At 36.1% G+C, this 12,011-nt stretch overlaps 1 protein-coding gene across 2 annotated transcripts; it reads left to right on the top strand.

The window, feature by feature from the left end:
- The first annotated feature begins 2,301 nt into the window (after positions 1-2,301).
- Positions 2,302-11,641, top strand: ywhaqb (tyrosine 3-monooxygenase/tryptophan 5-monooxygenase activation protein, theta polypeptide b). Of its 2 annotated transcripts, none has more exons than XM_015043481.1 (6): positions 2,302-2,409; positions 2,812-3,195; positions 9,340-9,463; positions 9,580-9,743; positions 9,826-9,921; positions 11,408-11,641. In XM_015043481.1, the coding sequence occupies exons 2-6, from the start codon at positions 2,902-2,904 to the stop codon at positions 11,477-11,479; spliced, it is 750 nt and encodes a 249-aa protein (XP_014898967.1). In that variant the 5' UTR covers positions 2,302-2,409; positions 2,812-2,901; the 3' UTR covers positions 11,480-11,641. The 2 variants fall into 2 exon arrangements, with proteins under 2 accessions (XP_014898967.1, XP_014898968.1); XM_015043482.1 differs by having other exon boundaries at positions 2,318-2,409; positions 2,879-3,195.
- The last annotated feature ends 370 nt before the right edge of the window (positions 11,642-12,011 follow it).

The raw sequence follows: 12,011 nt of genomic DNA on the forward strand, positions 1-12,011 counted from the left end.
CCCTTTTTAAACGGGTGGGGCGGTTGCCTTCTTTTTTTTTTTTTTTTTTTTTTTTACGCTAATGTCTATTTACTGCAGCGTGTTTGAGCAGGGGAAGAAACTCACCATGGCAATACGATAATGTCTCCATACGTCGCTCTGATTGGAGGAAACCCCGCAGTCCTCTTTCTCTGCAGAATTGCGGTTCATAGACATTTGAAGAATAGACGCCGCAGGAAGGGACGCCGCATGACCGTCAGTATGGAGCCATATTCAGTAAATTTGAAACATTGCTAATAAAGTTCATTTATTACAGTAATCCAATTCACTACTTAAACATGTTCTATACGTTAATTACATACATGCTGATATTTTCAAGCCTGTATTTCAATTAATTATGATTTTTGTGCTCATGTAAAATTAGAATATTACATAAGATCAATAAAAAACTTGTAGCTTTAAAGGATGTTTTCAAAAAGTAGTTTTAATCTAATAAACAATGCACATCAGAAGTCATATTCTAATTTGCAGATATTTTTATTGCTATTTAAAGAGGGTTTTCACAAATAACATTTATTTTATTTTACTTACCTTGACAAATTACCAACTGTAACTGAATTAAGCTTAGTGTTTAAATGTTTTTAAAAGTAATTTAAATTCACTCTAAACACAGGTTTATGTTTGAAGTCTTATTATTTGCAGATATTCCGTTTGTCTCAGTTCCTCACCTACATAGATGGACCAAATGGTACAGAGGAGTACAATTTGCTTCATAAAGGCCTATCTTTGCTGGTAAATAACATGTGCTGAACTTAATCAGCATACTAAGCTTGGTCCTACAATAAGAGTAATCAGATATATAAACATTTTTTATACTCAAAAGAGCATCAGGAGATGAGCCAGGAAAGGTTTATGTACCTCCACTGTTCTCTATATAAAATTAAATATGGCTCTTCTTGGGATCATAAGATGTACAGATGTTGGCCAGAGACTGGAACTGAGCTAATTTTCCCTTAACTGGTTTATATAACTAAGAATTCCCACTATTTTCAGTTTAAAGAGGCATCAACCAACACCATGTACACCAATCTACTGTTTTCAGTTTATTAAAAATGATTTAACGGTACATTTAGCTCATTTTTTGTGTACTCTTTAATATCTTACAATTCTAGAAAACCACTAATGACAGAAATATATGCAGACAACTTGAATTTCTTTTAATGTTTGGTCCATAGAACTGGTCAAGGACCAACAAATAAATAAATGGTTTAATTACTAAAAAAAGTGAATGCCCACTGCTTTTTTCAACGAAACTTTCAGTATCTGGCCATTATCAAGCACTACCATGGGCGTAGGTTTGGGTAGGGACGGTTGAGTCGTCGGACGTTCTTTGATTAGCTGCAAAAGGCGGCGGCTAGCTGGGCACACGCGTCTCCTTCCGAGTCTCCGAGACCATGTCGCCACCAAAAAAGAAAAGGACAGAGACATTAGAAGTTATTTCGCTACGTCGGCTGTAAGTACAGTGAGTGGACCCATAAGTTAGATCTATCACGCAACGCATTTGTTGTAAAGTCCGGTGTTTAGTAAGGTCAGCACTGAATGTGAGGTAGAATAGGTCTGTTAATTATGTAATATTTTTTCACATAGGATGCTCAGACAGCAGAGCAAGGGGCAGAGCAGAACGATGGAGAGGTGGCTGGAGCTTCAGGGCTCCAGGTGAGGTGTTAGTTCTCAGATATGAAATATACTGTGAAATTATCTCAGTTTATTATGAGCACACCATTATTAAGCCAATGTGGTTTCCCCCCCTTCTCAAAAATGTTCGGTGCTCTTGGGCATTTCACTGTGCTGCCGGGGGGCGGGGTAAGGTCCCCACCAAGGTCCCCACCAAAACTTAGACCGAACCTACGCCCTTGAGCACTACTCCACGTTTTTGACGATGATATCAATGTTTAAAGGGCAAACCCAAACAAAGAAAGCTCCAAAAACATGCCACATATCCCTAGCGGGAAGGTAAGTAAGTTATGTTTGATTTATCCAGAAACCCAAATTCCCAGGAAGACTTAAAGGTTTTCATTGAGACCTATACCACTCACAACATGGCAGACGCTCTGACATATAATTCCTACGGGGCAACGAAGCCAAAGCTCTGTCTGGTCTTCAATATCTATGCACAGATCATGATTCCGCCTACAAACCAAGACCCGCCTACTTCCCCCGCGCTAAAGCACGATTGGCTCAAATCAGCAACAGTCTCTGTCAATCCAACCAAACCCCGCTTTCTGATTGGAGGATTAGAATCCAGATGAGCCTCCTTCTTTTTTAGCACAATCACTTCGGGTTTTTTTTTTTTCGGCTACTACGGTTTTGTGCTGTTTGACCAATCCCTCAGCGCGGATCATTTCGGGGAGAGAATTTGGACTCGATTCGGTGAGAAACAACACATATTATATGTTTTATTCACATTTATTGGCGTACCGTAGAGTTAATAAAGTATCGGTCTGTTCAGATATTTAATTAAGGAGCAGCTGACATGATATTTAAAAAGGAAAGGAGTGGCTGATGGAGCTAACGCTAGCCGCCGCATACAGATTTAGCGGCTGCTGCTGCGTATAGATCTGATGCTGTCAGCTAGCACACTGCTTTACATACAGATGAATAGTCTAATATTTTATTGAGGTGATTGTGATTAAAGTGAAGCTAAACCACATTGATTTATTTATTTATCATTGATTTATGCCCTTTACATAATAGATATGCGTTTTAATTTTACATAACAAAATTCTTTCTTTAAAATGATCACTCTTAAAGATGGTTACATTTCATTTACAGCTTGTGTAGAAAAATTCCTCATCCACCCCCACTGACTGTCAGCGACACCGGGATTTCTTCATCTTAGAGAACCCCCCTGAACATAAAATAATGGACAGGACGGATCTGATCCAGAAGGCCAAGCTGGCGGAGCAGGCTGAGCGCTATGACGACATGGCAGACTGCATGAGGGAGGTGACGGAGATGGGAGGCGAGCTGTCAAACGAGGAGAGGAACCTGCTCTCTGTCGCTTACAAAAACGTGGTCGGGGCGCGGCGGTCCGCCTGGAGGGTGATGTCCAGCATCGGCCTGAAGACCGAGGGCAGCGAGAAGAAGCAGCAGATGGTCAAGGAGTACCGGGAAAAGGTGGAGAAGGAGCTGGAAGACATTTGCAACAATGTTTTGGTGAGTGCTGCAAATGTGCTGCTTACCCGAAAACCCATCTGTCTTGAAAGTCCTTTATATTGGGTCTTGTTAGATTTCAAAAGTACATTTATATTAGTAATTTTGTAAGGGGAAATTTAAAAAAAAAAAATTAAATACAAAGATATGTCTAAAACCTTTATATTTTACAGTTACTGCTAAGGGAAGCCTAACCTTAAAGCTACAGTATAACTTAAAAAAAAAAAAAAAAAAAAAAAAAATATATATATATATATATATATATATATTTTTTTTTTACATATTTATAGAAACTGTCACTATGCCTTGACAGTATGGTATGTGACAGATGATCTGTGAAAAAATCAAGCTCCTTGAGGCGGGTCTTAGCGCTGTCAATCAACCTCATGTGCACTTGCTCAATTCTTCCTGATAGGAAAGCCTGGTTGAATAATGGGCTTGTTAGCATGGCCACCAGTGATAACAGATGAGCGGTTTTCATTATTCACAGGGATATGTTTAAAACTTTTATACAGTTACTGCTAATGGAAACAAAACCTTAAAGCCTACAGTATAACTTTTTTTTTGTTGTTGTTGAAATTGTCACTATGTCTTGACAGTAAGGTAGATAATCTGTGAAAAAAAAATCAAGCTCCACTGCCTTCCCCCAGTGCTTGTACGAAACAACCAATCAGAGCTGGAGGCGGGTCTTAGCGCTGTCAATCACTCTCACATGCATCTGCTCAATTCTTCCTGGTAGGGCAGTTTGTCAGGAATGCTAGACTAGTTAGCATGGCCATCAATAAACAGTTTTATTCTAACCGTGAGTTGTTTCTCCACCAATTGAACAGTGAGTACACTAAGGTTGATTGACAGCGCTAAGACCCTCCTCCTGGCTATGATTGGTTGTTTTTGGTTGGGAACAGTGCGTTTCTACAGACGGCAATAACAGCTCAGGGAGGAGGTGGAGGAGATTGATCTTTTCACAGATTATCCATCTCAAACTGTCACAAAATGGTGAAAATTTTAAAAAATATGTAAAAAAAAACCAAAAAAAAAACGGAACAAACATTTATTTAAAGTAAAAGTCACATTCTGCAGCTTTAAGTATCTCAGAAAATTTAAATATGACTAATGGCAAAAGAAATGTGATTCTCCATATTATTTTCTGGGTAACAGGGTTTCTTCAGTCAGAGGCTTCTCCAGATTCACTGTAATACTGACTGCTACAGGAGATCCTTCTTGAATACAGCTGTCAGCATCACCAATTTTTTGAAAAATCTTGGATAAAATTACTTACACCACCCAGTTTCACTTTGAGATCAATAAATCATTTTTGAATTTGAGTTGAATGATGTTTGCACCAACATGGAGAAGATGGCAGACATCTGGAGCTTCTATAAGTTTAGATCTTTTAGAAATTGTATTTTGGGTTTTCACTGAATCAGCATAAATAGTCTTGAAACATAAAATATATATGTATATCAGAGTTTAATGTTCTTTGAATTTTGTAAATAACCTATTGATTATATTAAAATCAACTGAGATCAACTTGTACTTTATACATACATACAGTTTTTTATAGATACTCCTGAGTACATAATTGAATATAATCACTAATCATTTAGAATAAAATGGAAAAGAGGAGAAGAACATACTTTATAATCTTTACTGAACAAATGCTGAACTTAATCACTGCACTAAGGGTGTGAGCGCTATAAGAGTCATCAGAAATGTGATATAATACGCATTTAAAACAGAAGATCATCAGATGAAGATGAATCAGAAAAGGCTGGTTTATCTACCTCCCTTATTCTTAGAGTAAAATATCTTCTTTGTATCATAAGATGTAAAAATATTGGCCGAAATTGGACTAATTACTAAAAACTCCCAAAGTTTTCAGTTTAAAGAGGCAGTAACCAAGAATAATCCACATTTTTTAAGTTTATTAAAAATCATTTAAAGGTTCAAATTCAAAAAATACTTTTTTTCATCCCAAAGGAAAATTAAATCAATTCTCCAATTTTGATCAGCTGCTCCCTGTGGTAAACCACCCTGTTGCTATAGTTACGCATCATAAAAATGTATGAAAGTATGACAAATATTGCCAAAAATCACAGCAGTTGTTAAAAAAAATAGCAATTTTGCTCAGAGAAAGTTTTGAAAAAGAAAACATTTCAATGAAAGTACAGAGCTACTCCAATGTGCTGACACTCATTTCTAGAAAAGCATTTGCTTTAAAACATAATCTTGTAATTTCTTTGCTTTTGTTGGGTTAAACCTACAACCTGTATCGATTAACCTGTAGCTCATTTTTCATGTCCTTCTGAAAACCATAAACAATCACCATCCTAGTAATGAAGTCCTGTTTGTAAGGTTAAATGGTATTGAGTGCGTTTCCTGTGACTTCTCTCCTGTTGTATAAATAAAGTGTGTGAATCCGGACAGGATAAGGAAACACTACAGAGTCCTTCCCTCTCCCGTTCCTGCCTGTTGGGAATCTGGATTTAGAACAATGAAGCTTTTTTTTTTTTTGGGTGTGAACTGACAATGGGTTGTGGTACCGAGTCAGCAAGGTGTGTCTGAATAGACTGAGTGAGTTGAGCACACACACACACACAGGAAGTGTAAGACACTCAGGGCCCCATCTGGCAGACAGAAGCCTCTTGCGGTTGCCCCATTGCAAGAATTCACATGTAGAAATGAGTCAGAGCAGTTTCATACGTCGCACCAATGCAACGCCCTTCTGAAGCCTTCATTTCAAGATTTAGCTGCAATGGATCACCAGATGATGCATTTTCACTTTTGGCTGGATTTAAAAAGCCCAGACTTTATATTATTTCTGCTGTCAGAGTTGGGTTACTCAAGTAAGTAACTTTTTTGGGAAAAAAATCTACTTTTAGGAGTATTTTTGCTACACTGTACTTTTTACTTTTACTTGAATATTTTTTGCTTGAATAAAATTTCTGTTTTCTGTCCACTGAATGAAAAACATGTTTTAGCCAAAAATTCACCAGACACACACACACACCTGCAGTTTTTGTTAAATTTCATACATTTTTATTGAAATAATTTTTTATTCTTTTTTGTTACTTATATGAATAATTATCATTTTGGCCCTTAAAATGCCAAAATTTCCACTCAACTTTATATTTTGGTTCATCTGAATATGTAATTTTTAAATATGAAATGATTGATAATTTGATCAGTTACTCAGACTTTTTACCAAATGCTTTTTTTTTTTACTTGAGTAAAAATATGTTGGAGTAGTTCTACTCTTACTTCAGTACAATTTTTGGGTACTTTATCCACCTCTGCCTGCTGAGTGTCAGTCTGAGTAAATCTGCGTGGAAACGTATCTGTAGGATCAGGATAATCTGGATTTTGGAAAACCCAGAAAAGTTGTTTGGTCCGACTATCGCCAAGCAACACCTGAGAATGTCGTCTGGGCTGCCTGTGACTCAGCTCATCCCATCTGAGCCAGAGTGTGTGTGTGTGTGTGTTGAGAAGAAGAGGGTGTGTCGGTTCTCAGAGGCTTGACAAGTCGACTTTTCACCCTCAGTTGGAGAAACTGCTGGTTCTCCCCCGTCTGTGTTGATTTCCTGCAGCCAGATGTTGCAGAGGTGCTTTGGTCTCCAGCAGGGTTATGATAATTTTGTTTTTCATTGTAATGCAGTTTGACTTTTTTTTGTAACTAATTCAGTTAGATTTAGTTTTTAGAGTGTTTGCTAGTTTTTATTTACTTAATTGTTGTTTTTTTTAGTTACAGCAGAAGTTTTAGGGTTTTTTTTGTGAATTTTTAGGTGCTTAATTCAAAAATGTCAGTATTTTGATTATACATATGTTGTTTTGGAAATACTATTTTCGAAACCAACCAACTGACTCTGGTGTTTTCTCCCAACTTTCTCTTTGTTTTAAGTAATTTTATAAACTCACAATATAATTGCAGACAGTTAAACAAAAATGTTTTCTCAGCTTCAGTTTTCATTAGTTTTAGTTAAATATAAATTAATTATGGAATTACCTGCATCAGTTTCAAACTTAGTTTCTATTAAATTTTTTGATGAGTAAATTAGCACTAATTATAAAGTGGAAACATTCAAACCTAGTCATTGTAAAGCCAGAAGAAATGCACAACAAAAAGCAAAAAACAAGTTGTAGTATTTTCTAAGTAATTTATTTAGTATTTTGATACATATGGAGAGTGAGAAAATAAAGGTGAGTGACAGTAATTCTGTTTTTATGTAATAATCTCCTGTTTAAAATTCTTAAATTCAGTTAAAGATGCTTGCAAAAATTAAGGTTTATGACTGTGTGATAAATTAGGTGTCCGCTCATCCTTAAAAAGTCTTAAGTTCATCAAAATTTAAATGCATGTCCTTTATATTCATTTCATGCCAACACTATTTAGTCTTGTACATTCAAAAGCAAGCAACTGGAAATTAAACGTTGTCTTGCCTGTTCATGAAAAGATTTATGTCTTTAAAAAAGAAAAACCCAGCATGTTGCATTTTTATTTTTGTGTTATTTGATCCTAACCTTTCTAAAATTGAACCATTGCTTCCAATAAAGACAGAAATAGTTTGGAAAACAACACAGTGACCACCTAACAGAGCTTGAGGGGAATTTGGATTATTGTGAAACCTGGAGAGTCCCTACACCTGACCGACATCTAAACTCTCAGAAACGCTCTGACTTGGTTTTGAACCGAAGACCTTCCTGCTGTGAAGCAACAGCATCAAACTGCAGCCGGGCTTTCTTCACATGCACAGCTGCATACCAAACATACCTGGACATTAACAAAATGTCAGTATTTTGATTATACATGTTGCATGTCACGCTCACGCCATGCTGCAGCTATCCTAACAAATTTACTGTTGAGTTGGTGTTGAAAAAGTTTTTAGTAACTTCATAGGTGAACTGAAATGTTCTTGTTTTATATAAACTACCTAAAGTAATTGCCTCCCTCATCACTGCTTGAAAATCCTTTTTTAAATAATTTCACATTTCTAAAACTGTAAAAAAGGATACAATGTTCTCTGTTTTGAATCTCAGCTGTTTGATCTGCCCAAATCGACTAATTTTGTATTAGATACAGTTTCACATGCAAGTTCAAGGCAACTCTTGCATAAATGATGTCATTTCAGGAAGTGATTAAGTCCTCATGTGATTTGTGATTTTGTACCAAAACAGCACATTTTGCTATTTCAAGCCTTTAGATTTACATTAGCTGCTGTCGAGGTGTCTCTTAAAGCTGCGGTACAGTTTTTGTTTTTGTAGATTCAGCATTTTTCTGACTCTGCAAAATCTACAAACTCTGAACTTCCCTGGCAAGTTTAGAGTTTGAGATTCAGAATTCAGGATTGACATGAATTTGATTTGACAGATCAGATACTCACACAAAAACATGTAACATTATGCAATTAAAAAAAATGATGAAGCCAAATCAGAGTCGTCTTAAAGTGGAAAATGTAAGATGCGCCACAAAGTTGATTTATTTTTAATTGAATGTTAAATAGGACCTTTACTGAAAAAAAAAATGTTGGGTTCAACTGTATGTTAAGCTAAATAAATAAAAAATGAACCAAATCCTGGTCTTGTTGCTGAAAATGCAAATGAAACCAAATCTAAACAAAGATGATCGGCGTTTAGGACATTTTATTCAGTTTTTTTTATCTTTTTAAACCTGCAAGACCCTTTATATATTTTGCACCAATAATTATTTACAGATTGTGTGTTTTGTTGAAATATTATGTGTTTAATTTATTGTTGAGCAAGTAAAAATGGAATAGAATATTCCCACAAATACTTTCAATTTGACAGTTTTCTAAAACTTGCTCTGGATCCCTATGCAGTCTGAAATATTATTGAATTTTATCATTTTCTAACATTTTTTTATTTTTCTTGCCTTTTTCTCCTCCTTTTGTTTTCTGAAGAATATAAATCGTATAAGTCTGATAAAGCCAGTGGTTTAATCCATACTGAAAAGCTTTATGCTTGATCTTCCACATCATAACTTCATTTTTATCATCTATTTTAGTGATGATGTGCAAAAATAGCTTTAAGTGAATATTAATCTGTAGCTTTGGTATAATTTATTAAAATTAGTTGGCTCCCAGTATTACTGCTGTACAATTTGATATTAAAATCTTTCTATCTTTTTTGCAGAAACTGCTGGATAATTATTTAATCACCAACTCCAAAAACCCAGAGAGCAAAGTCTTCTATCTAAAGATGAAGGGAGACTACTACAGATACCTGGCAGAAGTTGCCTCTGGAGACAACAAATCGAGTAAGACCACAACATTCCTTTAATTTCAGTAATCTGTTTCATTTTAATCTGCTTCTAAAAGTTATTTACCAAGTTACGTAACGGTTATTGTTTTTAATCTTTTTGGTTTGTTTTAGAAACTATTGAAAACTCACAGCAAGCGTACCAGTCTGCGTTTGACATCAGCAAGACTGAGATGGAGCCCACACACCCCATCCGCCTGGGACTGGCCCTCAACTTCTCAGTCTTCTTCTACGAGATCCTGAACTCCCCAGATAAGGCCTGCGAGCTGGCCAAGAAGGTTGGCAGGCTTCCCGAACGCCGCCGCCGTCTCTCCACTACGTCGGATGGAAACGCTTGAACGTGCATCTTTTCTTTTTCAGGCGTTTGACGACGCGATTGCAGAGCTGGACCAGCTTCATGAAGAGTCCTACAAGGACAGCACCCTCATCATGCAGCTGCTCAGAGACAACCTGACAGTAAGCGCTGCTTTCTGATGAACTCTGTTTAATTACATTGAGGTGTCTAGAACGGCCCAAAAACGAAGAAATTTAGAGATTAATTTCAGAAATTTTCTAGAAAAAAAAAGAAAAATTCAGAGTATGAAAACTTGAAAATTTGCCTGTGGCAACTTGGTCATTTTGAGATTAATCTAAAAAAAAAAATTGTAGAAAGAACATAGAAATTTCTGTAATTTTGAAAAGCCAAATTTGACTCTGTACAGTGACCCTAATAAGCCGATACAGGTCTCTTAGACAGGGGCATCTCAATAAATATTTCCAGTTAAAATGGAAAATAATATTTTAGAGTCATGTTACAAGTGTTTTATCTGTTAATTTGGATACATCTCAAGAGGATTATTCCTCTGAAAAAATAAATAAATAAAAATTTCTGACTTTTTTTACTTCAGACTTCTGATTGTGAAAACTTCACACTACACCTGAAGTGACTTGGATTGTGAGCCTTTCCAAACTTTGTGACATTGATTTCAGGGGAAAAAAAGACTCAACTCAAGGAATAGATTGTATATTATATCCTGGATGTGTCTGCATGTGCTAAAAATTTTTTTCCTTCCACTAAACCTTCCATCAATATGATTGGATGCAGAAATGTATTTAGCAATTACCATTTTGTGGCAATCATAAATATAAATAAAGATAAATCTTTAAAGAAGTGAATCTATATTAGGAGTTTCACCTTTTGAATTAAGTAACTGGCATTAAATACTTTTCAATGATATCCACATTTATTTAGAGTTATTTGGGACTTGGTTAAAAAAGTAACATACAGCAGTATGTGCTTTGTATCGAGGTCACATGAACGCTGCTTACATGTGAAGTTTTCCTTCCGGTTTCACTTCTATCTTTTTGTTTCCTCGTTCTTTAATTCACTGTTATCTGCCAGTCACCACTGGCCTGAAAACGGTTGACTGGAAAACCTTTGGTGGGTTGTCTATAGCAACACTCTGAAAACCATTAGATCTTACCAAGTATTTTTGGTCTAATTTCTACCGCAATTATATTTCCTCTGGATGCTAAGACAAAACTTGACTTATTTCAACAAAACTAACTTACAGGTAACTTTTTAGCAAAATATATGAGCTTGTTTTAAGTCAATAATTCCTTGATGGTAATAGTCCCACAGTCAGATTTGTTTAATTTATAACAATTTTCTTGTTTTTCCAGTGGAATTAGTACTCTTTCCTCAATATTAAGAAATTATTAGCTTAAAAAAAGCTTTTATGTTGCTGAAAAGTTACTTGTAAGTTAGTTTTTCTATTTCAAATAAGTTAATTTTCTCATTTCAAGTGAACTAAGAAACTAGACCTGGTAAGATTGTGTGTTTTTGCAGTTGAACAACCCCTGAAATCCTGAAAACACACGATTGCATTTGAAAATTCAAAAATAAAACACTTCCTGTGCTCCTGTTTAGATTTTTAATCAGATATTTTTTGCGTCTCCACAGCTATGGACATCGGATAACGCTCCTGAGGAGGGCAACGCCGGAGAAGGAGAAGCCGGCGAGACGGAGAACTAGAGCATGCATGCCCCAACTGTTGGGAAAACGACAGAAATGATTTTAAAAAAAAATTACGAATAAATCAACTTTCCTCGTTGTATGCTTCATAACACTCCACTGCTACATTCCATTGCTGAAAAATGATCTTAAACAACCAAAATAAAGTCTTTCAACAGATCAGATTTGGAGACTTCCTTCCATTCCTGTAGTTTTTCTCTCGGCCTTCCCATCTTGTGCAGGTTCAGCTGTAGAAAAGTAAATAGGAATCTGATGTATGAGATCCCTGGAAAGTTGAAAACCTGATCATTTCATTGCATCGTTTTGCAGTTTTTCTACCAGATTAGTGGTACTGTTACTTTTGCTCTGGGTTTAATTTGAACTAATTGTAATTTTTTATTCTTCAGGGAAAAGCCGGTGCACTTTCACTTGCTGGCTGAAGATGTTTGAACACAGCCAAGTACTGCCCAGTGGTTTGAACGTTCACTCCCTGCCAGTTCTGATCCCAGTGATGCGTTCACTGACGTCTGCTTGGGGTGAACTTACTGATGCC

The sequence above is a fragment of the Poecilia latipinna genome, unplaced genomic scaffold (genome assembly GCF_001443285.1).
Source record: "Poecilia latipinna isolate Pla-1442-1.1 unplaced genomic scaffold, P_latipinna-1.0 Scaffold635, whole genome shotgun sequence".
Taxonomy (NCBI): domain Eukaryota; kingdom Metazoa; phylum Chordata; class Actinopteri; order Cyprinodontiformes; family Poeciliidae; genus Poecilia; species Poecilia latipinna.